General features: G+C 44.0%; 1 protein-coding gene across 1 annotated transcript in view; it reads left to right on the forward strand.

The window, feature by feature from the left end:
* The first annotated feature begins 8,609 nt into the window (after nt 1–8,609).
* The window catches only part of Jmy (junction mediating and regulatory protein, p53 cofactor), a 69,924-nt gene continuing 52,168 nt past the window's right edge, over nt 8,610–26,365 (forward strand). Inside the window, exon 1 of the mRNA XM_032899023.1 lies at nt 8,610–10,066. Coding sequence (XP_032754914.1) covers nt 9,074–10,066 — 993 coding nt within the window. The 5' untranslated portion in view covers nt 8,610–9,073. The remainder of the gene's footprint in view (nt 10,067–26,365) is intronic.

A 26,365-nucleotide genomic window follows, 5' to 3' on the forward strand; every position in this document is an offset into this window, starting at 1 on the left:
CTCATAGGTTCTAGACGTCACTCTCCTGCCTTTGAACTCTCCATATTCCAATCTTCCTACGGGTCAGTCATCCCAGACTGCCCCACTGTTCCCGTCTCTCTCCACAGCTTAATGGCTGCAGGTTTGGCTCAGGGAACCTCTCTGATACGAGTCTCCTTCATTCCCAGGCTTGGTTGAGATCTCGACCTTCAGAGCACGGGCTCTGTCTTCCTGAAGGGCTGAATGGGGTACCCTGGAGATGGGAGCTCCTCACGGGGTGAAACGTGACTTTGGAGAAATGAGATGTGGGAAAGAAGCTGGCAGACACCTTCTCCATTCCTGCCTAATTCCAGTCACTTCCCTGAGGGTGATTTTTTCCTCCTCACAATCTCCTATGTGGGGCTTGGAGGAAGCCCTGAGCAGGTTAAGTCCTGAGTGGGTGTGTGTTGTTGACATGTGAGCTGACCATGTCCAAGACCAAAGTCTCAGCCCTGTGGGGGTGTCATAGGGATGACAAACACTTACATTAAGTGTTGATGCTGACAGTGTGTGCAGAAGATGCTTACCATACCTTTCTCCCATGATGCACAGCGTTTTTCCTGGGACACATAGCTACTCTCTGGGATATTCACTGAAGACGTCTCCCCTACAGAGACAGCTGAGATTAGGTAACCCACCACCTTGCTCAGGTGTATACAATAAATATGCTGACCTTCCAGGGCTGCTGTGGCCTTTCATCAGAGCCCAGACCATCCGACCCGCCTTTTCCATCTGACCCTGCCTTTTCTGTGTCGGTGTACCCGTGCGTTTGCTATTCTCTTGTCACCTCAGTCAGGTGAATTCCAAGCATGTGACATCCCTATCCATGCCAGGGCCTTTGGGCATCTTAGGAGTTGTAAAATCAGAATATGATATAAAACATCACGAAGGGTGATCAAGACACATGCGGACAAGCACTGTATAGACTTTCCTTAAAAAGGAGGAAACTGGTCTGGGGAGATGATGGCTTAGAGGTTAAGAGCACTGACTGCTTGTGGTTGTTTAAATATGCTTGGCCCAGGGAGTGGCACTATTAGGAGATGTGACCTAATTAAGACACTGCTCTACCAGAGGTCCTGAGTTCAGTTCCCAGAGACCATATGCTGGCTCACAACCATCTGTAACCAGATCCGATGCCCTCTCTGGTGTGTCTGAAGACAGCTACAGTGTATTCATACATATACATAATAGCTAAATAAATCTTTAAAACAGAAAAGCTTGCTGTTCAGTTGTATGAAATAAGCAGGCATTTTGGAATTCCAGGTTCCTCTTTATTCCTTCCTTCCTTCCTTCCTTCCTTCCTTCCTTCCTTCCTTCCTTCCTTCCTTCCTTCCTTCCTTCAATATAGAATTTTGCTATTTTGCCCAGATAACCTCAAACTTGAGGTTCTCTTGCTCAGACTCCTGTGGCCACCACCGCAAACCAGCCTGTCTCAGCTTTGAGCCTTGGCCCACGATACATTGTGACAAAGGTTGCCAAGGTCACATTGTTCTTGAGGTGGCGGCATGCAATGACTGAGCAAGGCTTTCGTACCAGCGGCCAGCCAGCCATTTCTGTTCAGCCTGCCTGCCCTTTAATAATCTTTGCTGCAGGAGGGCCCCTGGTTTGACTTCTTGCTCTGAGGTCTGAGGATAGGTTGTTGACTCCTCTGTTCAACGCAGTCTCCTCTGTTCTTTCACAGATGTTCATCTACAAATGCCTACATTCTTCACTCTGCTGTGGCCCATGTCCCAGGGAGCCTGCTGGCATGGGTGATACTAGAAGCTATCCCAGAGAACAGGGAGGAAGGTGGGTTTGGAGGCTGACCACTCGCCTTCTGGCTGATTGTCACAAATGCCCTCATTCTTTTACACTTGTTTTCTTTTATTGTTTGAGACAGGGTCACACTATATAGACTGGGACGACATGGAACTCATGATGTAGACCAGGCCCACCTCAAACTCACAGATATCTGCCTCCCTTTGCCTCTCCGGGCTGGGACTAAAGGCGTGCACTATCACACCCTGGCAAGCAGCAAATTCTTAATGATAAGTGGAACAGAAATATTCTTGATAAAGACGGTAATCCCCAGGTGGCCAAAAGAGGTGGCTCAGCAGTTGAGTGCCTTCCTTCAAGAGGACTAAGGTTTGGCTCCTAGCACTCACATGGCAACTTACAACCATTTTTAACCCCAGTTCTGGGGAACCTTTACCCCTTTCTGGTCTTTGTGGGCACCGGGCACAAGCGGCGCGTGCACACACACACACACACACACACACACACACACACAACACACCAGCAGACAGAACACTCATGAGATCGTAGCCCCAGTACTAGAATGTTTGCCGCTGGTGAGTTTGAGAGAGTGTACCATGGAGAGGAATGCTCTGCTATTCTGTTTTAAGGTTTTAAAAATGTAAATGGATGCCAAGCCTGGTGCACAGACCAAGGCTGAAGCATGGTAGGCACCAGGTCGTCTTGGATGCCACAGATAGCTCTTGTTTCAGAAGAAAACAAAACAACAAAGATCAAATGGGGGAAGGTAAGAGAAAGGAGGGAGAAGCTGGAGTCAGGCAGCTGCTGCTGTTGCCCACGACCAGCATGCAATTGGTATAATGTAGGCCCATGGGACCTCGTGGTGGTCCCATGTTCATCTGTTGTGGAATTCGTCTGTCGTCTCAGAACTGGTGCCACCTGACTACTTGAGCGTGTCCATATGTGAGTGAATTGGAGCCTAGTTACATCAAATGCTTATCCAAGGGTGACCACGGATAACGAGATGGATAGCCATGTGGAAGACATCTTCCCAGCAGGCAGAGCTTCACAGAGGAACATCCAGCCATCCACAGTGTGAAAGAAGGGGTCCGGAGTCAAGCTATGCACAGATTGGTGGACAGTGATGAATAGTTGAGAGCCAGGAAAGAGAAAAATCAGAATTTTAGAGACGAGAAGTTAGGTACGACAACACGAGAACAAGCACACGGCGGCATGAGGCTTTAAAGAATCAGGTTACCGCTCCTCTAGAAGACACCCGCATGGCACGGGCATCACATACATAAGCAAAGCATCCTGAGGTGTTGGAGTCCTTGTCGCAATAACCAGATGAATGGCCATAGTGGCAGAGCTGGGGTTTGTGAGTGGTTTGGAGTGCATGCACTTAATATCAGCATTGGGAGGGAGAGGCAGACAGAGCTACGTGGCAAGTTTCAGACCAGCTAGGCCTGCAGAGTAACATCGTCAGGGATCCCCTCCCCAGCACAGGGGGCAAGAAAGCAAGAGAGAAAAACATGGAGCCGTGGATCCTCAGTTACTGAGGTTGACCTAATAATTCCTTGATTAGAAGGTTCCCCTTCTAATAAGACAACAGTGAGCCCCTGTGTATCGTTATTGTCTGAGAAGGTTTGTGCTTGGCGGCAAATAGACTACTACATAAGATCCTTTCCTCTTATTCTGAAAAGGCTCCCCTGATCCCCATAGGAATAGATGTTTCATCTGAGTGTGGGCTGTCTTTCCTGTTCCCAAAGTCTCAGCCAGCACCAATAGTTAAGCCAGTTATACCGTATGTGGTCTACAGATTCAAAATATCATAAGATCCAACTGGAGAACCCACTTTTACAAGTGTATTATAAACTGTCCTCTGTAGAACTGGCTGGCGAGGGACAGATTTAGCTTGGTATGTCGAAGGCAGGAGAGACATACCAGCTCACAGGCAGTTTCCTGAAGGGATGAGTGTCCAACCCCCAGGCAATGGTATAGACCAGCAGTTCTTAGCCTGTGGGCTGGGAACCCTTTGGGGGCTGAATGACTCTTTCACTAGGGTTGCCTAAGACAATGGGAAAACCATAGATATGTACACTGCGATTCATGGCAGTAGTAAAATTACTGTTACGAAGTAGCAATGAAAATATGACTGAGTGTCTATGCACCATGAGCTGTATTAAAGGGCCACAGCTTTAGGAAGGTTGAGACCACCAGTATAAACAATGGATTATAGACATTTATAAGGCGTCATGCTCCCAAGAGGAAGAGTACATGAGTCTGAGAACCAAGAGATGGAACAATAGCCTCATTCCGTACATTCTTGGAGACTCGCAGGAGGTCACCACGGTTTTGGGTTTTTCAGGGTTAGCGGTTTTGGGGTTTATTTTTGCCTGGGACATGGCAAAGGACCATTGAACTATAAAGCAACGTCTTCCACTGGACATTTTGAGTTCTGTCAGCTAGGGCCAGATAAAGGATCAGTGGTTTATAGGAAGAGCTCCTTGGCCCTGAGCATGACTTTGATGGAAGGAGAAATGCACGTGGACTGGAGTGATACGATGGGCTGTCTGTCCCACCTCCACACCTCCCCGCCCCCCACCCCCACCCCACCCCCAGTAGGCATTTCTTTTTCTTTTGTTTTGTTTTGTGAGACAGGGTCTCATGTAGCTTAGACCGGCCTCAAATGCACTGTGTAGTATAGAGGCATTTTAATCCAGCACCATGGCTACTTTGGCTGAAATATAGACACACCTTTAAGTACACACACACACCTTTAATCCCAACAGTGAAGCTTAAGTTAGTTTGTAGAAGGGAGCACCCTTGTTTGAAAGTGATGTCTAATTGAGAGGCAGATAAAGGGATGAATCAGAGAAAACTCAACAGACTAGGATATGCCCAACTCTCACAAAAACAGAGAAAAGAGAGGCTACTTGAGAGGAGACAGTTTTACCAGGAAAGTTTTACAGAGACAGGTTGAGGAGAGAAAAAAACCTAGACATGGGTGAAAAAACAGAATGAGCTAGGGCATGAGAAGGAGTCAGAAGATTAGAGTATATTGTCAAAGCTAGTGTGAGACCAGGCAGAGCAATTCAGTCAGACGCTGAAAGAAGCCAGTTCGAACCAGTCAGTGTAGAGAGGAGTTTTGAGTCAGAGCAGCTGAGTTGACCAGCCAGCCAAAGTTCAGAAAGAGCTAGAAAGGGTGTATTGTTCAGCCATAAATCACAGAGGCTGAAAACATTCTAGGCCTAGATAAGATTGCATGAAGGCTAGAAGCTTCGAGGACTAGGCCATTAGCAGACAGGCAGTGGGCCTCTGAGATGACAAAATCATTAGGCGAATAAAAGTTACATTTACAATGTAGTTGAGGCCAACCTGAAACTCCTGATCCTCCTGCCAAGTGCTAAGATTCCAGGCTCACGCTACTGTGCCTGCTTAATGATCACACGGATGGTGATGAGATAATTTATCACACGTATGGTGATGCGATAATATACAAACTAAATGACCAGGATTTAGACCACTCAAGAATGAGGGCTTTGGACATTGTATCCAGGTGAACAACTGATGCAGAGAACAGGGAACTTTGCAATGCAGAATGGAGAAGCCATGAATGCAACTGGAGTCCTAGATGTTGTAGTTTGTCCTAACTCCCCATTTGTAAATATTTCTCTTCAGAAAAGGAAGCTCACTATTCGGGGAGAGCAGCTTCCTAAATGCATTTATGAAACAGCTGTGGTGGCTCACAGGGTTGCGCTAAGACAGATACAAAGATGTATGAATCGAGTCCTCCTTCAAGAAAGGCACATGTTTCTTAGTCCAGCGCTTGGGAAGCAGAGGCCGAGGCAGATAAAGCTTAGTGAGTTAAGTGAGTTAGAGGCTAGCCTAGTCTACATGGCCAGGCTAGGCTGGCCAGGGTGACATATCGAGATCCAAAATAAATAATACATAAATAGAGAAATGAAAGGCTCACTTCCCCACAGCTACAGAGGAAGATATGGTGGTTCGCTTCCACACTTTCAGGAGGTAGGCGAGTTCCAGTCCAGTCTCAGCTAAGAAGTAAGACTCAAAATTAAGCAACAAAAACAAGGATCGACTCCAGCTGTAAGGAGTGACCAACGGAGTCGCAGTCCTCAGCAGTCAGGGTCTTCTTGAGCCAATTTCAAGTTTCATGTCATGCCTTTCTCAGGTTGGGCCTCCAACGACCAAGCAAGGCTTCACTGCGTTCACTCTGATGGACCCCTGAAAGTCACACTTTGTCACACAAGGCACTAAATCTTACTTAGGTCTCTTTTCTTTTACAGCTCACACTTACCCTCAGCTCTGCCAACCCTTTAAGTCCCCCTGTTTGTTTTCAGGGTCTGTTTCTGGGAAAATCGAATGTGGCTGTCAGTGAATTTAGAACCTGCTTTGAGTTTGTCATTCACTCTCCTCCCCTTGGGACTAATCCTGATCGTCCAGAGTTCCTGTTTTCTCACATCCAAAGTTAAAGTCACCCATTCCTTTCCTGCCTACCTTGCACGGCATTGTGAGGGTAAACTGTGTAGGGAAATGCTATGCTTTTCGAAAATCTCAAACTGCTAGAGTTTCTATTAAAAGGTCTGAAGTGTTAAAGTAGCCCCCAGATGACCAAACAATCCTCGATAGTTTTCAAGCCTTTTCAGAGTTGCCATGGTGCGTGCGCCTTTTCTGCAGCTCTACCTATTCCCAGGGAGTGATTTACACACTCAACAATCAGATATAGACCTAAGTAAAGAATTCTAGGGTACTACAGTAGCGTGTCATGGGAATTCGGTTTGTTTCTTTTCTTTTCGAGGATAACAATGACTAAGAGAGGGGAAACTTGAAACATTGAGACTTCCCATTTGAAAAAGCACAGTGGCAAGAATGTTAAGAGAAAATACTTAACACCTGTGTAAACACGAACCCATTTCCCCACCGCTGGTTTGTGATAAGATGCGATTTTATAGCCGTAGATAAATATTACAGTTAATAGGTGTACATCCAATGCTGTTCTGTTTTGTGGGAGGCAGGCTAACCTTGTAGCTCAGGTTTGCTAATGGAGGCAGTCCTGCCCCAGACTTCCAGATGGTAGGATTACAGGTGTAGCCACCAAGCCTGGTGTAGATTTCTTTTAGACGGATTAAGCATGCATTCTGCGGATTTGTACATAGGTATGACATGTATTGATCAAACAGAGATGGTGATTTAGAACTCTATCAGGAAAAAAAAGTTTTCTTTTTATCAAAAAAGACAATTTTATTTTATAACCTTCTCATTTGCCTTGCCGAAGACTCCAATTTGCAGCGGCTTTCTTTCCTTGAGCATTTTATTTTTGTGTTGCAAGCACTGAGTTACAACTCCAGACCTCTTTGAGTTTTCTTTCCTCTCTCTCTCTCTCTCTCTCTCCTCTCTCTTTCTCACCCCCCCGCCTCCCCCACGTCTCTCCTGGCCTGTGTAGACTAGGCTGGCTGTGAACTCCCAAAGATCTGACTGCCTCTCCCTACTGAGTTCTGGAATTAAAAGCGTGGGTCACCACGCCCAGCTCTTTCAGTATTTTCAAAGGTATGTTTTTGATTTGCATGGGAGAGCTGACACATATGTACAGTTACAAGCTTTGAAAAAATACTGTTCATTAAAAGAATTCCAAAAGGTTGAAGTAATTTTTTCTTTCTGAATCTTGCTGTGAGGTTTTTTTGTTGATTAGGGTTTTTTTTTTTTTTTTGTTGTTGTTGTTGTTGTTGTTTTAAATCCAAGAGTAGGCATGGGTTTCAAAGCAGGTATTTAAGGTTTAAAATGTTCAGCCAAGAGAGGGTCTAAAACTTGACTATCAATTTAGATTTCAGGCCAATACAAAACTGTGTGTAGCTGACAGTGTGAGGGTAACCCAGATGCTTTTGCACAAGTTTTGGAAATGTGGCTTAAAGTGTAAGAACTAATTCCTATTATACATTACTGTGGCACACCTGCTTGATGACTTGGACAGTGACAGGAAGAGATAGCATCAACACTATAAAGGACTATAAACCTCCTAGACAATGATAGGAATGTTTCAACACAGCTTAGTATGAATAATTAGATTTTTATGTCTTGCTTTCAAAACAAGGTCTTTCGCAGCTCCAGCTGGCCTTGAATTCCCATATCTTGTTGCCTCTACTCACCAAGTGTTGGGGTTATAGTCATGCACTGCCTTCCAGGCTGATAAAAACTTTTTGTTTGTGCTCTTTGGGAACTCTGATAATTGAATACAACTTCAAAACTTTAGCGCAGTGACTGCCCAAAGAGATTCTCAGAACAGTACCCAATAAGAAGCAATTAAAGGGATACATTGAGATGAATGTTCACGCACTTTAGAACATAATTGATTTTTTTTGTACTGTTTCAGTATTCTACTGAGTTGTCTTCTGATACTTGTCTGTCTTAAATTGTGTCTGAAGGATCTCAGGGGAGAATCGAGCCCTTTGGCTTAGCCTTGTACAGTGTGGCAGAGTTCTCTGACTGTTTAGGGTACGTTCTGAACACAGTTGAGATCCAGATTCACTCAGGGTGAAGGAGGGCTACATAAGGGTCCCTGAACAAAGTCTCAGTGTTCCTCTGCCTTTGCTCCTCTTTCCCGGGGTTCAAGGCCACTTGTGCAGCCAGACGCAGCAGTATCTCCTCTTGGAGAGAAGCGTCACCCCGCAGCCACAAACTCCCGGCCCGGGAAAAAGGGGGCGGGGCTGGGGCCCAGAGCCGCGGCGGCGGCGCGCAAGCGCTGCAGGGGGACGCGGAGGGAAAGGGGGCGGGGCACCGTCGGGACGCGCGCCGCCGCCGCCGCCGCCACCGCCGCCGCGTCAGCAGCGTGCCGCACGTGCCCGTGTTTACGTCCCTCGTGGAGCTGCCGACGTCACAGCCGAATGGCAACATTGTGGCGATGCTGAGACTGGAGGTTTAGGAGTCTGCTTTCTGGTTCCGGCTGGCTCGGCGCGGTCGCGGGGAGGCAGAGAGGCGGCTGGGAGGTCGGCCCCGGCGAGCGGCGGACGCGCGCCTCAGCGTCTCTGCACGCAGCTCCGTGGGCTCGCGCAGGCCGGCCCGGCGGCCCAGGGCCCCGCGCTGCCGCAGCGAGCGGCTTGTAAACAGATCCGGCCGCACGTGACCATGTGAACTACCTGCTCCGGGCCGCGTATTGTCTCTTCAGAGAGTCGCGCCACAAAGGAGCCGGTGGATGAGCGGCCGGCGCGCTAAGATGGCTGAAGGCGCCCGGCAAGGGTGAGCTGGGGGCGCGACCGTCGCGGAGACTCGGCCGGGCGGCCCCCCTTGGCCGGACACCGGAGCTACCATGTCGTTCGCGCTGGAGGAGACACTTGAGTCCGACTGGGTGGCGGTGCGGCCCCACGTATTCGACGAGCGCGAGAAGCACAAGTTTGTGTTCATTGTGGCCTGGAACGAGATTGAAGGCAAGTTTGCTATAACCTGTCACAACCGGACGGCCCAGAGACAGAGGAGCGGTTCCCGGGAACAGACCGGGACGTCAGCGTCTGATGGGAGCCGCGGGCCCGGCAGCCCGGCGGCCAGGGGTCGGCCCGAGGCCGCTGCCTCTTCTACAGCGCTCCGGAGCCCCGGGCCACGGAAGAGCCAGGCCTGGACTGAGAGCGGCTCTCCGCGCAGCGCGCGCAGCCTGAGGGGGGATCCCCTTCGGGGTCCGCCCGCCAAAGGACCGGAGAGTCCTCTCCGTAGCCCCGTGCGGGCCAAGGCCAGCCCGCACCGCAGAGGCGCCGAATCCCGAGATGCGACCGCCGGTGCCACGCCAACCCCGCCGGCGCCCCCGATGTCGTCGGTGCGGGTGGTGAGTGCCTCTGGGGCGGTCTCCGAGGAGATCGAGGTCCTGGAATTGGTGAGGGAGGACGAGGCGCCACAGCCGCTCCCCGACTCGGAGCAGTCGCCGTCCGCCGCGGAGCAGGAGTCTCCGGCTGAAGAATGCAGCTGGGCCGGGCTTTTCTCCTTCCAGGATCTGCGGGCCGTGCATCAGCAGCTGTGCTCAGTGAACTCCCAGCTGGAGCCGTGCCTGCCGGTGTTCCCCGAAGAGCCGTCCGGCATGTGGACGGTGCTGTTTGGGGGCGCCCCCGAGATGACCGAGCAGGAGATCGACGCTCTATGTTACCAACTCCAGGTCTACCTGGGCCACGGCCTGGACACGTGTGGCTGGAAGATCCTTTCCCAGGTGCTTTTCACCGAGACGGATGATCCGGAGGAGTATTACGAAAGCCTCAGCGAGCTGCGGCAGAAGGGCTACGAAGAGGTGCTTCAGCGGGCCAGGAGGCGCATCCAGGAGGTGAGTAGGAGCTGCGGTCCTGGCTTTGATGTCTCTGCCAAGAGCTGGAGCCTGGGTTTGGGGCGGGCGAAGTGTCTTCTATCCGCAGGAAAAGGAAGAACGGGGGAGGTGGGGTGATCGGCTTTCTTTTCGTATCTCAGCGAGGAATCTTTGGGAAGTTTTTTGCCCCCCTCCCAAGTACCCAGTTTCCAAAAACAAAAACAAAAAGCAAAAAGATACAGGTAGAGATGAAAGCCTTTAGAAAACAGGTATTCTGTGAACTTAAAACTAAATGAATGTTACCCTCCCCCAAAGTAACTTGCCCAGACATTAACTCCTCTTTCAGGGTGTCATGTTTATGTACTGAAAATAGTTGTCTGATGGAACAAAGTTGATCTGCTTTCGTTTGCCTTGTGTGTGTGCTCTGGTAACATACGCAGGTATGAAATTTTACTTTTCAGCGTTTTGCGGTGCTGAAAGTGTACCACTGAACTACACCCCAGCCCTAAATTCATTTTTTAAAAAGTGTGTTGACTTGTCCAAAAGAGAATTGACATAAATAAAATTTTAGACTGTGATATCTTTACAGACGGCTCATTTCACTCCTGATTTAGGGAGAGGGAAGGTCAAGGGCAGGGATGCTTTACGCTATTCTATGGAGTGTGAAAACTTTAATATACTCTTCGATTTCTTTAAATAACAGGAAATTAAGGCTATACATAGGTATGTTTATTAAGTCATACCTCCTCACCAGCTTCTGTAGAAACTTACTAGGAAAAGTGTAATTTAATAAGGTGACTTCTCCTAATGGACAGTATATACTTTTTCAAAGTAATTTACTGTTTTAATGTCACTACATTCTGTGCTTGAAGTTGGGATGGAGAAAAGCTCCTTTTCATGGAGTTCTGGTTCCTAATTTGGTGTCAAATGTATGTTTGTTTAACTGGTGGTAGGCCAGGAATCCTGACTGTTCGTAGACTGTTGTTTCTCATTTATACCATGCACTATTAGTACATTTGCAGCTTCCTGCATCAAGACTCTTCACTCTAGCTCACGCCTTTAATCCCAGCACTTGGGGCAAGTGGATCTTTGTGAGTTCAAGGCCAGCCTGGTGCGAATAGGGAGTTTCAGGAAAGCCAGAGCTTTGTAGTGACAAACTGAAGGAAAGACTTCAGACTCTGCACCTCTTCCCTTTGGTTTACTGTATGGTGACCATCACCCACAGTGCCTCCTAGGGTTCATCTCCCCTCACTTCCAGCTTACTTCCTGGAGACTTCTGCCTTGACATCTCTTTGGGAGGATGGATGTTCTTTCCAGTGTTCATATCACCCTGTATTTCTTTAAGCTTTAAAGCCGCGTTTTTAGTATCAGCCATATGTATGTGTGTTATGTGCTCATTTCTCAAACTAGAAGCTTTTTATCTCCAACTTAGAAATGTTTGCTTTCAGCCTTATTGATACGCAGTAAAAGGTGGTTAGCTTTCTTTAAAAATGAGCTTCCAAAAACTTAGTTTTCTAGAACTCAATTTTGAGGGTTAGTTTTTTTCTAAAACACATTTTTTTCTTAGTTAAAATTGTATTGACTAGATGTTTTATTCTCTTTAAGGTGTTTTTTTTTTTTAAGTAAAAAAAATTAAAATTAAATTAAGGTCTCATTCTGTAGCCAGAGTGGCTCCATGGCTTTGGAAACTGACCAATAGGTAGCCCAGTTAAGTGCTACAGCCTCTGGAGTGCTGGAACTACAGTGTGAGCTACTGCAGCTGACTATTCTCTTAGCAAAGGAAGAAACGGAAATAAAATAAAGTTTAAAGAGTCCTTTGTCTTGTGAAACAAATGTTTATTATAGACTCCTTAACAATAAATACATAATCTTTCAGTTCTTTAAGAAGGTGAATGGTATTTGAGACTAGCTCTCAATAGTGACAAGCAAGTTTGTAATACCTATTGTGAATTAAACTGAAAGATTAAGTTCAGTGTGAGGATTAGTGTTGTCTTCCACGGACATGGAAGTGTATCAAGAACCTTTCTAAGTAATTTTATGAAGGTTGTTAATGTGTTCTCCTACTGCTTACATTCTTCTCTGTATTAGTGACTTGCTTTTATTGTGTCAGGGTATATGGGGTGGCTTGCATTATGCTAAGTAAGTGATCTGCCAATACCCCATCCCTTGGCAGTAACATTGGTTGGTGAAACAAGACTCTGTAAGCCTTGAGCAGCCCAGGTTTCCCTTGAGTAAAACATCTCACATCAGCCTCTCTAGCACTGAAATGATAGATGTCACCGTAGCTACTTTTTCTTTTAACGGTAAAATCTATTTTATAACAATTGTATGTCACTTGTATTATTTCTGTTGAGTTTATTTTTCCTACTTAGTTTAGTGTTTCAGTTGATATCTCAATCAACATAGCTTGTGGAATTGGACAAAATTATATTAGATATGTCTGGTAAATCACAGATTAAATAGATAATGATACTTTAAAATGTAGCTCTTGTTTATATTTTTCTTCTTCAGTTTCCTCGAATCTGCTACCTACTCATAGTATGACATTTTCCTAGCTATAAATTCCATATTTGTTTCTGTTCAAGATGAGTGAATTGCTTAAGGGAGGTTGTACCTCCAGTTAGGGTATTTAAGCAAAAGTTCTTGTACATAGTAAGCAGATCCTCTACCACCAAGCTACAGTTCCAGCCTCCCATTTTAAAAAAAAACGTGGCTCAACGCTGTAGCATGTCAAGGCCTTGGTAGCCTTGGATTCCCAGCATTGCCACCACTAGTTCAGAGCAGTCAACAGTAGTGGCTAAGGCATGGCCTCTTAATGTAGAGTTGTGGGTAAATATGGTTTTTATAAATTGATAAATGTATATTCCTTAAGGAAGATGTTCTTCAAAACTAGATTAAAATTCTCTTAAAGTTGCAAGTTTTTAGATCTTGAGACAGAATCCCTTATGTAGCTAGCCCAGACTGTCTTCGGATTTATGATCCTCTTCCCTTAGCTTCTTGACGGGGATGATGTGGGGGTCTCAACTCTTGACTTTTACACTTTTACACAGCAAAAAGGCTGAGGGGCTGGTGAGTGGTTTCTGGGTGTTGCTGGACATCTGGAGTCCTGGTTTCAGTTTCCAGCACTGTGTAACGCTCCTGTAGTATCCCACACTAGTGTCAGCACTCGGAGTGGGAGATCCTGCAGTGGAGGAGGATCAAGAAGTTCAAGGTTATCCAGAAGTTCAAGGTTATCCACTGTGTAGCAAGTTGAAGCCAACCTGGGGTACATGAGGCACAGTCTCAAAGACATAAAAATCAACAACATCCAGAAGAAAAACTGCTGTTGTAAATTATCTGTTCTCCTTGAATTGGAGTTTAATATTTGTAATACCCTTAAGGTCTAATATGGGTTACCAGATCTGTAGTCTCAGCTACTAAGGAGGTAGGTGGGACAATCATAGGCTTAAGACCTGCCCCGGTGAACTTAAGTGAAATCCTGTCAAATTAAGAAATAAGAGAGCTGGGAGATAGGTCAGTTGTAGAGCACTCACCTACAGTGTGTGAAACCCTAGGTTCAAAAATTGGTATGGGGAGCTTAAGAAGTCTTAAAAAGTTTTTGTTTATGATACATACCTTAGGACAAATGACTGGAGATTATAGTTCATGATGATTTTTAAGTTATACAATAATAAAATATTAATAAATTATTTTTAGATGGCAGACACATTCTTTTTTTTTTTTAAATTTATTTATTATACATGAGTACACTGTAGGTGTCTTTAGACATACCAGAAGAGGGCATCAAATCCTATTACAGCTGTTTGAGTCACCAGGTGGTTACTGGGATTTGAACTCAGGACCTTCGGAAGAGCAGTCAGTGCTCTTGACCATTGAGCCATCTCTCCAGCCTGACAGACACATTCTAAGATCATATATTACTTAAAGCCTGTCTAAATAAAATGCACTATTTGTTATTTGTAGTTTTGTCTTGGGTTTTTCAATGGATTTATTGTAGTGTCTTCTGTTATATAGCAGAAAGGCAATTTTTATATGAATACAAGTGCCACCTCGGCCTCTTTGAACAGTATAGCAGTAGATCTTTGCTGTTGTCCAAGCTAAGGTTTGTGTTACTGTGTACATAGGTTTTGACCTAGATTTTGCAAGTAATTGTTTCTTGTATAAGCACAGCTATTCTTCAAATAATTGATTGTGGTGTTTCAGCTCATAAGCCTCAATTATAATAGAGGCTTGCTTAAGATCTAAAATTTGTTTACTTTGGAATTTATTATTTGTGTAAATATTCTAAATTCTAATATCTTTCAAGTTAAAACCATTGAGAGCAGAACATGCTGTCAAAAGAGGCACAGTGTACAATTTAGCAGGGTTTGGAGTCAGATTAGTCGGGATTTTGATTAGGACTCATTACATCCGATAGCATGCTTAGCTATTAAGTCTCTAGGATGAGAGGCAGAAAGATAAGCAAAGGATGTCTTATAGTTAGGACTGTGTGAGATTGGTAACTACCTAGCACTTCAGAGGTGGCTTCTAGTAAGTGTGGCTTTCTTCTTCTCTCAGGAGTCAGGATGCTGTAGTTTTTCATCCATCTTTTGAGGATTGTAACTTGTGCTTGTTAGCATCAGTTGGGTATTGAGCTCTAAAGACTCCTGGTGGAACCCAGCTTGAATGCTAGACAGTACTCTACCATTGAGTTAAGTCTTCAGTGCAAGTGAATGTCTGCCTTATTATTGAAGCCAGAGTTGAGACTTAAGTGGGCATAGCTTTGGCTAGAGATAAACTGTTAAGTGACAAACCTAGGCTTGTCCTGCCAACCAACCTTGTGCTTTTTCTGCCATAACTTGCTACTTGTTTGGTTCCTTTTTCTTGCTAGCTTTCTTTTTTCTTTTCTTGATAAAAAATAAAATCATTAGAAAAGGGTCTCAGGTAGCCCAGTGCTTCTGCCACTTTTCCTATGCTGTGATTATAGGAGTAGGGTATCACTCCTGGTTCTTTTGAATTTCTTGGTCTAAATCATTGTGGTTCTCAATCTTCCTAGTGCTGCGACCCTTTAACACAGTTCCTCATGTTGTGGTGACCCCAACCATAAAATTAACTTGTTACTTTATATCCTTAATTTTGCTACTGTTAATAACTGGTAATGTAAGTAATCTGTGTTTTCTGATGGTCTTTAGGAGAGAGCTGAGAAAGAGGGCCTTGCCCCACAGGTTAAAAGCTGCTGATCTAACTGCTTACACTCTTATTTTGAAGCCACTCTTTCATTGAAGTCCAACATTGCATAGTGCCACTCAAATTATTTCACAGATCCAATCTGTGTTTGGTTCCTCCTTGCTAAGACAGGGCTAACTTGTACAGACTCCTGATGGTGTGCTGGTGTGTATATTTGGAAGGCATGGTTATAGTTCCCTTCATTTCTTAAACCTTCACCTATGACGAATGACGGGGTGTTACTGCTCCCATATTACTTATTTGGCCTTTTGCTGACTATGAAGTACTTTTGGTAGTGTGACTAGAAAACAAAATGTGGGCTGTCTGTTGTTTAAATATCTGTGTGCTTTCTTGTAATGAGAAATTTCTTGTGGCTCTTTACTCTCTCTGTAAAAGGCTAAGATATGGTTCCTGTGAATCTGCCTAGTGCTCTGTTGTTGATAGGAGGCTTGATTTGCAAGGTTAAGATAGAGCATTGAGGACTCGGTTTTTACTGTATTGCCATGAAGGGGCTTGATATAAACAACTTAAAAGAAGGACATATTTGTTGGCCCCTGGTTAATAACTCTTTGAAACTGAGATAAGAGCATCATGGCAGAGAGGGAGTGGTGGGGCTGGGTTGCTCAATGCCAATGACTATGGACAAAATATTCTTTTCAGAATACATTCCAGTGACCTGCTTCTCTGGATAGGCTTCACCTATAACAGCTTCACCTTCTAAAAGCTTCCACTATGAACCCATCAGTAGATGAACCTATTGTGCTCAGGTCTCTCCTAAATAGTGCCACTGTCTGACAAATACATGCTCTTCAATACATGAGCTTTTAAGTAAGTGGCAGGTCATATGCATACCAGAACAGGTTATAAATAGTGATGGTAAAGTTCTTTTTACCTTTGGAGTATTTTGTAACATACAGTACCAACTTCTGGAAACAGCACAGGTTCAGACAAATTGAGATCCTGGGATTCTGACACGGCCCCTCACTCATGTGCTGGCTGGATGGAAGGATTTATTCTGGCGCACAGTGTGATGTTGCTGTTAATGAAGGTGGTGAAGCCATGGCAACAGGAGGAAGCTGGTAACATTGCTCCTCTGCAGTTAGTAAGCAGGAGGTGAATGCTGGTACTCAGCTCACTCTTGTTATACGGTCCAGCATCTCACCCCACGGAATGGTGCCACCCATATTTAGGGTAGCACCATTCTTCCTGCCCCAGTTACCCAATCTAGAGGCTCCCTTATAAGTGCCAGGGGTTTGTTTATGTGATTCTAGATTCTATCAACTATTCAGTCAGGACCAACCATCATATTAAAGTTTTTTGGAAAACCTTGATTTGCACATATACTGCAATCATCTAGTTCTGGCTGTGTTGGAGTTCTATGTGTAGACCAGGCTGGCCTCAGAGTCACAGATTTTCCTTGCCTCTGCCTCCCGATTGCTGGATTAAAAATGTTCATCGCCATGCCTGGCATTTTTATGTATTAGATTTACTTATAGAAGTACTTTTACAGTGAGTCATGGTGGCTTATACCTGTAATTCCAGAGTTTGGGACAGTGAGGCAAGAAGGAGGGTCTGTAGACTTTAGACCAGATCCTGCCTCAGACAATACACACATTTTCTCCTCTACTCCCCTCTCCTCTCCTGTCCTCTTCTCTTGTCCTGTGTCTGTCTCTGTGTCTCTGTGTTTCTCAACCTAAAGTTACAGGAGGAACACATAACAGTGTGTGATTTTTCTTTCTGTTCTATTTTTGAGTTAGGTATCACCATATAGCCCTGTTAGCTTGGAACTATGTAGACCAGGCTGGCCTTATCTTCCTGCCTATACCTCCCCCAGGTGGGGGATGTGACTAAAGGTTCCTTCAAACACGCCTGGCTAGATATTCTCAAGTTTTGTTTTATATTGTTCTGGCCAGGAGTAAGTTGGTTTAGATGTAGGCATATTTCACTTTAAAAATTTTTCACAGATATATCCTATTTGAAAGGAAAAATGCTGTCTCACAAGTATCTCTCAATACTTATTAGCCTCCAAAGTGGAAGTAGGGGATCTGGCATAGCCTATGCTCCTGCCTAAAACAACTGAGTCATGGCTTTTAATTTAGTCTTTACTTTCCCCCTTATACTTGCACTTAAAACATTTTAGTTTCTTTACTAGTGTTTCTTGGTGGATCTAAAGTGAGGAGAAAGATGTCAACTCCTGACTTTGTTTTTAGTTTAGAGACCCTCCGTTGTATTGTTTATATTAAGTGCATTTTTGATACTAGGGAGCTAAATAAAAGGTGACAGTAAGTATGGGTTAGCGAAGTCTTAAAAGAGGAAGTGTGTAGATTGACTTCCTAAGTAGTATTGAACCTTGGAAGTTTCAAGGGCATAATAAGTCATTGTAGTAAAAGGAAATTATGTTCATATTGAAGCTGCTTTGTAAACAGCTTGTTATGCTCGGGCTCCCTGGAGTTCCTTGGATTTGACTGTTTTTCTTGAGCTGTTTTTCTTCTTGTGGAACCTGAAGTTACTTATATTAAAGATATTTTATTTGTCTTGGTGAAAATTGCCAGACAGATTAGATAAAGGAACAGTTCTTAGCGGAAGTGTCAGCATGCTTAGAATTTATAGATTGGAATTGGGAGGAATCTAAGTATGCTTTTGTTCTTTTAAAACCGTGTTTGACTGCACCATTTTCCAGTTGCCCTATTCAGCTTACTATTCTTTTCATAGTTTCATATTTTCACTCTGTAAACTCAAAAGAACAACCTGTGAGTATAGGCCACATAGTGAAGTAGTTAAGAACGTGAGTTAGTCTGGGAGCTGTTGGTAACTTTCTTGGACTAAACTTTTGAGAAGTTACTGAGTTTCTCTGCCTCTGGTTCTTGGTTTCTGGAGAGATATAAAATTGCTCCTACTTCATAGGTCATGAGTGAGATCATCTGCCCTATCTATGCCTGGTGTGTAGAAACTCAGAGTAAATAAAGTCATTCTTTGTCCCCTCACTCCTGAGGTACTGTACACTAGTGGGCTGCTGGACTCCTCAGAAATCCAAACCAATTTGTACTAAAAACAAGCTTGGCAATTACAGATATGTCTGGATGATAGAAGCTGATTCCCAAAGTAAAATATCCCCAAGCTGATATAATGTCAAAATAAGATCAGCAGGTTGATCTTGGCTTTGTGCATCATCAGAAACTCCTCCAGGACTCTCAAGACAGGTTGCTGCTACAAATGAATCTAATTGTTTTGGTTGGCCTTACAGGATATTGTGATCCTTTTGGTACAGTTGATTATAATTTTGATTTTCCCCACCCTTATCCCAGAGTTCCACACCCTGCTTCTAAACTCTTGGTGTGTCTTTTTTGGATTTTTAGTTTTGGAGACAGTCTCAATGTATTGCCCAGGCTGGCTGTCTTAGTTAATGTTTTGTTGCTGTGAAGAGACACCATGATCAGGGCAACTTTATAAAGGAAAGCATTTAGTTGAGGTGGCTGGCTTACAGTTTCAGAGGTTTAGTCTATTACTGTTATGGTAGGAAGCATGGTACTGGAGAGGTGTATAGAGTGAGTTCCGGGACAGAACTACACAGAGAAACCCTGTCTTGGTACGTGGTGGGGAGAAAAAAGAAAAAGAAAAACAATAACAAAAACCCAGTTTAGCCCCTTAAGCTTTACTACGTATTATACTCCTTGTCTTAGGGTTTTACTGCTGTGAACAGACACCATGACCTAGGCAACTCTTACAAGGACATTAGTCAATCAATCAATCAATCAATCAATCAATCATCAACAAGGTGGGCGCATGGCAGCTTCCAGGCAGGCACAGTGCAGGAGCTGAGAGTTCTACATCTTCATCTGGAGGCTGCGCTAGCACAGAATACTGACTTCCAGGCAGCTAGGGTGAGGGTCTTAAAGCCAAAGCCCACAGTGACACACCTCCTCCAACAAGGCCACACCTCCTAATAGCGCCACTCCCTGGACCGAGCATAGACGCACCATCACACTCTGGGTTGCAATCCTTTTGGTGGTGGTTTTATGTAGGATATTTACAAAACGGTTCATAACAGCATCAAATTTACAGTTGAGAAGGAGCAACAAAAATAATTTTCTGTTTGGAGTCATCACAGCCTGAGGGACTGTATTAACTGGGCGCAGCATTAGGAAGATGAGGACCACTGCACTGTACTCATCTGTTCATTATTTCTAAGTTTCTCCTTTCTACTCTTTAAATGCTGGCTGTTTTGATCAGTTAAAATATACTTGCTCTTTCGGAATGTTGTGATTTTTTTTTTTTTTTTTAGATTGTACGTGCGTATCTTTACCTCAGTCTTGGATAGTATGGATTGCTGAGTCGAGTTCAACTGCTACTGAAAATATTCTCTTTGTGAGAGAATTCCTATGTATTAGAGTATGGTGTGTCTGATAGTTGAGAACTGTCTGTCATCTTACTTGGGTCGTTCTTCCTCTCTCTGTGCTCCCAGAAATAAGACTCAGGTTCAAACTATGTTTACAAATCCCTTGACATATAGCTAGGCTCTTCTGACTAGATCATAACTTAAAAGAACCCACTTACTCCAGTCCACATTCTGCCACGAGGACGGTCACTTGTGCTCAGCTGCCGTGCCTCTGCACCCCATCTTCCCAGGTGAGCCTCCTGCCTGGAACTCCCAGAATCCTTTCTGCCCCCACATCCATACAGACACAAAATATTCTCTCTATAGCCTGTAATCGACTCCCTTCTACCTTTATTAATGTGCTTTTCAAAAGAGTTGAGTTTTACTTCGTTTAGATGCAGGATCTCACGTAGCCAGGAGGTAGCTTGACTTTGTAGCCAATGGTGACCTTGAACTTCTGGTCCTCTTGACTCATGAGTGCTGATAGTGTAGACCTGCTCCACCACGCACAGCCCAGTTTTATTACTTAGTTTTCATTATGTGTGTATGGGTTCCTGTGTGTCTTCGTGTGCATGCTTGTGGGGTCAGAGGTCAGAGTTGGGTATCTTCCTCAGTTGCTTTCCACCTTACTTTTGACATAGGATCTGTGACTGTTAAACAGTGGCTACTCTTTGAGCTTCACCATTGTCTTTGCCTCCCCAGCATTGGGCACCATAGTGCATGCCACTGTGCACAAGCTTTTCATCTGTTTTTTTCTATGGCTGTAGGTATCTGAACTCAAACAGCATCTTACTGATTGAACTATTGTCCCAGCATGCCAGGGGTTTATTCTTGAGAAGAAATATTTTATATGTTAAATCTTTGAAAGGATTTATTCCTATTTGGGAAGGAGAAGATTTATGTGTTTATAAATAAGTCAGTGTCATAAAATGTAGGTATTATGGCACTGTCTACCTAAGCTACATGTTGTGGTCTGTTGATTCTAAGTTACATGCCTGCATAGCATATTACTGCATGGAATGCAGTAAGCAATTGTAAGACAATGAACATTTGTGTATCTGAACAGAAGAGGCACTGTGAAAGCCTGTGTCCCTGTGAGGCCGTATCGATGAATGGGTCTTGCAGGATTAGTAGTTGTGTGTGAGTCAGTGATGAATAGGAAGGCTTAGGGCATGATAGCCCTGGGACTGTGGCAGACTGCACATGGGACACGCTGTGGGATTGTAGTACTGTTACTGTCTGTGCCAGCTTGCTATTACAGTGATAAAGTATATCTCATGCGGTTACATGATTCTAGCACCCATTCCTGAAGAAAAGTGGCACTTTTTTCTTTTGCTACAGTTTTTAGGGACCCTTGAAAACTTTTTCACAATAATTATGTTTGTAGGGCACTAAGTAATAGTTTAGTACATTTATATATTACATATTGATTTAATCAGGTTATTACCTCATTCATTTAGTTCTTTTAAATCTTTGTTAAAATAACTGTAATAACCTATGTAATTGAGCCCCTCCTTAATTCTTAATTCTTCTGTGACTTTGTACCCATTTAACATTTTCTCAGTCCTCACCCTTCGCTCTACTCCCCCTTTTAGTGAACTATCCACTGTTCTGTTTACTAGGTCTATGAGCTCAGCTGAAAAGTAATTTGTTATACTTTAAGAAACTAGAGAAAACTTTGTCCTTGTGTTAGAGGAGGCATTTTTTCTCATTGAGCAGATTTTTGTTTTAGGTTTAAGGTAGTTAAGAACCCACTCTTGCCAGTATTACCCTGAGATGTAAGCAAATGAAAAGGGCATGTAGCAGGGTCTGGTACCAGCCTGAAGCCCACTGCTTAGGAGGGGCTGGAATAGAGTGGCCAAGGTCAACCCCTGCTTGAGCTACAGGAGTTCCAGTAACTTAAAGACTTTATGGCAGAACAAAAAGTGTGTGTGTACGTGTGGGACTTGGGGGACAGGCATGATGGTTCCCTGTTAATACCAACACTCCTGAGGGAGAGGCAGGAGGATCTGTCTATATTGCAAGTACCAGGTTAGTCAGAGCTATAGTGAGACCCTGTCTAAAAGAGTGGGAAAAGGAGCTAGGGGTCTCATTTGGCAGAATACCTGTCTCCCATGCAGAAAGCCCTGGGTTTAGAAGCCTAGCTTTTGGGAGGTAAAGACAGAAGGATGGGAAGAAGTTCAAGGTCATGTTTGGATGCTTAGTTCAAGGTGAGCCTGAGCTGTATGATCCTGTCTCAAGGAAAAAGAAAAGAAGAAGGGTTGGAAATATAAGTAATGGAGAATTTGCCCAGGTGGTGTAAGCAAGACCCTACCTACATTGGATCCTCGGTGACACACACACACACACACACACGTTTGTTTTACTTATTAGGTTAGGTAGTTATATGTAAATCTTTACTTCATGTTTCCATGTTTGCAAAATAAATTACCTAAATGTGCAGAAGAGCTTTGTCAGAGTTTAAAAAAACCAAAACCATTATTATTTATTATGTGTAGAGGTGTTCAGCCTGCACGTGTGTCTGTATTCCATGTGTGTATGATGCCTATGGAGGGCGGAAGAGAGTAAATCCCCGGGACTGGAGTTAGAGACGTAGGTAGTTTGAACTGTGGCTGGTGCTGGGGGTCCTGGGAGAGCTGACAGTGCTCTCTAGCAGCCTCTGTGGTAGCTCTTGAAGCAGAAATAACATAGAACTGTACTTCCCACGCCCCTGCTTCTCCACGTGCTTTTTCTGTCACTGCTTATGCTGTGCTGACTGGTCTGGGTCCTGGCAGATACTTTGCAGGGTGTTTTACATCCAGGTACATCTGCATTCTTAGTGTCTCAGGACTGCCCAGTTGGTCAAGCGTGCATCATCCTCATTCAGAGACTTCACATTTTAAATGTGCTATTCTGACTGCCTTCATCCCAAAATCTGTCCTGAGTTCTTTCTACTTTTGTATTATTTATAGTATCCTATATATCTCAGTTTATGACCAGTGAATGTCCAAAGCACAGTTTGTTTATTCTCTGAACTTGAGAATACTGGTTGACTCTCTTCCCTTTCTTTCTTTGGTCAGTCTTCCTCATCTCGGTAGATGGTGACACACCCCTGTGCTAGTGTCTTGCAGGAGACCATTTAAAGTCTGTTGAGCAAATTCTGATCTTAATACATTCATTTATTTTAAAAATACTTTCAGATTACTTAGATTAAAATAGAAGTATATTTGAAGTTAAAAGTTATTTCTTTTAAAGTAATCTAGTGTTGGAAAAAATGAAACTTTATAGCAAGGGCATATTAATAAATTAGTATTGTGAGGTGAGATGCCCTGCAAGACACTGTGCACACGAGTATTAAGTTCATTGCTGCATAGTTGGGCACTGCCCTGTGGGAGAGTAAAGGCATGCTGGAAATACTGAATAAGTATTTAAAGGTCTCAAAACCTTTCTACCCTAGTTCTTGCACGTATCTGTGAAGCTTATTATAAATTAATAGGCATGTAGTCACTCAATGTTTTTATTTGGGCAGAGAATAGTATTTACAACTATTTGTACTGCATTGCCTTTAGTGCTCTTGAAAGTCTAACTAACTCAGGTCGATAGTGTCTGAGGTTTTCTAACCTTGAACTGCTGTACACCACATGAGTGACTGACTTCCCTTTGTTATTTAGAGTTGCTGCCATTCTTTTTTTTTTTTCCCTTCATTTCTTTAATTTTGTTGTTTGTGAAACTTGGGAGTTTAATCATTATAAAAGCAAAGTTTCGTTTTCAAGTAGAATTAAAGATAAGGTTCATGTGTGTACCTGCAAGGATTTATTGCCTTTAAAAGGTATAAGTGAAAAGCTTATGATTAAAAATTTAGACCCCTCCCCCATCCTCCCTAACTGTTTTCCTTGTTTTTGATCTGTGTAGCCTACAACACGCTTTGGGGTGGTAGGCCACGTTGGAGGGAGCACTCTTGCCTCAAGTTAGAACTCTGCTGGCATCTGAGGAGAGCTCAGTGATGAACTCATCAGTCATTCCCTTGGTAGGGGATACGTCTTTCATGACCTTAATGTTACATAGGTTGCTAAAAAAAAAAAAAAAAAAAAAAAGACAAATCCATGCCTGGCTTTGCCACTTTGGATCCTGTAGGAAAAGTGTACATAGTTTTGGGTATTTTTGTGAAGAGATGATTTAGTTACCCCTCTCCCCCTTTCCTGCTTTTTGTAAGTTAGAATTCCTTTGGGAAGTGGAGACGGAATGTCTACAAAACCGTACTAAAAGTCTATACAGTGAATATAGTGGTGTATACCTGTAATCCCAGAATCCGAGAAATTGAAACTGAGGAGTTGTGTTCAAGGTTAGTCTGGTCTACGTAGTAGAACCCTGGCTCAACAAGAAGCCATCTCCCTGACCCCTGCTCTCCCACATACATATCTGTGTGATGGCTGATTTTTAAAATAGGAGTAAAACACACATCCTCATTTCCGGTCTCCCATTCTTCTGTCTGTTCAGTTCTGTCCCTTCTTTCAAATAGAACTTTACCAAGAACTTAGAACCTTATCTACCCTACTCCATATGTTCTCTCTCCCATAACAAGCCATAGTTCTCTTAATAGCTATGTAATACTCCATTAAGTAGATTTAAGTTTTGAGACAAGGTCTCATAGTCTCGATGTCAAACTCCGTCTGTAGGATGACCTTGAACTGATCTCCTGACTCTGTCCTCAGGGTTAAAGGTTCTTGGCATGTGCAACTATACACACTGTATGTGGTGCTGGGACTCTAGCATGCTAAGCAAGTGCTCTGCTTTTCTGTGTCTGTGTTGAGACATTTGCAAGTGAAGTATATCTGTAAGGTACCTTTGAACTTAACAGTTGTTGCATTGAGGGGATATGCATTTAAATTGTTTCCTGTAGGGGGATATGGCAGTTCACACTGCCAGACCCTTTATGTCTATGCTACATGAAGGAGCACAGAGCAAAGCCAGCAAAATCAAGGGAACACACTCACTCGGTTATCTATCTTTGTTGAAAAGGACAAGTTTGTATGTTCCAGCCCAAACTGGAAGTTAACGTTGAGCTAGCTGCCTTGGTTATGATGGCTTCCCATATTTTATCACAGATCTATGCGTGATGACTGTCTCATCCCACTGGGGAGAGTTGGGCTTCACTGTCTAGTGTTGGCTAACTGCAAGGAAGAAGAAGAAGGGGGGAGGTTCAGGAATTATGGGCCCTTGTCATGCTAACTACCTGTGTCCTCTTTAATATTCATACTTTCAAAAAAAAAACCTTCTGAACTTAGCAGTAAAACATTTTTAAAAATGGTCATGCCTCTTACAGATATTTTCTTCTGAGATTCCATTCTCTCTCTCTTTCTCTCTTCTTTTTTAAAACAGACAGGGTCTCTAGCAGCCCCGGCTGTCCTGGAATTCACTAGGTAGACCAGGCTAGCCTTGAACTCAGAGATCTGCCTGCTGCCTCCCACGTGCTGGGATTAAGGGAGTGCACCACCACACCAAACCCCCGTTCCATTATTCTTTCTTTATTTATTTTTATGGTGCTGGTAGTCAAACTTTATGCAACTTATATGCCTGGTGCTTGTAGAGGCCAGAAGCTGGTGTCCTTAGTCTCCTGGAACTGGAGTTGGAGACGCTTGTGAGTGACCATGTATGTGGTGCTGGGAACTGAAGCAGTCAGTGCTCTTAGCCATAGACATTGAGCAGCTCGCAGGCTCCTTAGGAACACTAAAGACTGGCTGTATTCACTGTGTCTCTTCCCTCCCTTTTTTTTGTTCTTTTCCCCATTGGCTTTGCGGGGCATCCTAGACTGGATGCAAACACTTTCACCACTGAGACACTCACTGCCAGGCCAGCACCCACCTTTCCTATGGCTGTGCTGCCTGTTTTATAGCATTGAGCAAAAATTTACTAGTGGTGTTTTTTGTTTGTTTGTTTTTTGCTCTTTGTTTTTTGGTGTGAGCATGGCAAGATAGTTTGTGGATTTTTGAGCCAGGCTTAAAATTTTTTCCATGATATCATTTAAAGCAAATGCAGACCAAAACAGAAAACCCTGTCTTTCTTTTTCTCCTTTTTGATTTTATTAACACCTACTGACCTAGCTTATCTCTGTTTTTCCTTTCTTCACTACCATTGATCTCTACCTAGAATTTTTTTTTGGGGGGGGTGGTAAAAATAGTTTTTCTTTCTGATGAAATGACAATTACCACATTATTTCAGTGTCCATATTTATGGTAAATTTTCACAGATCTGAGTCTGAATAAGTGAGGTATGATAGCTGGTGTTTCCCCCAAGTGGACTTTTATTTTTTATTTTTTAAATTACTACTATAATTATTATTAATTATTATTATTATTATTTTTACAGTCCAGTTGATATCCCCTTCCTGGTCGGGCCTCTGTTCCTTATCCCATCCCCTCCCATCCCCCAACCACCTCCCGCCCCAAGAGGATATCCCACCCACCCCACCGGACCTCCCCACTCCCTGGGACCTCAAGTCTCTCGAGGGTTAGGTGCCTCTTCTCTCACTGAGGCCAGACCAGGCCGTCCTCTGCTGTATATATGATCCATGTCAGGGGCCTCATTGGTGCATGCTGCCTGGATGGTGGCTCAGTGTCTGAGAGATCTCAGGGGTCTAGGTTATTGAGAATGCTGGTCTTCTATGGGGTCACCTCCTCAGCTTCCTGCCTTTCCCTATTTGAACCCCAGTCCATTGGTTGGCTGTCAGCTTGTTGGGCCCTTCGCAGGGCAGCCATGCTAGG

The sequence above is a fragment of the Rattus rattus genome, chromosome 3 (assembly GCF_011064425.1).
Source record: "Rattus rattus isolate New Zealand chromosome 3, Rrattus_CSIRO_v1, whole genome shotgun sequence".
Lineage (NCBI taxonomy): Eukaryota > Metazoa > Chordata > Mammalia > Rodentia > Muridae > Rattus > Rattus rattus.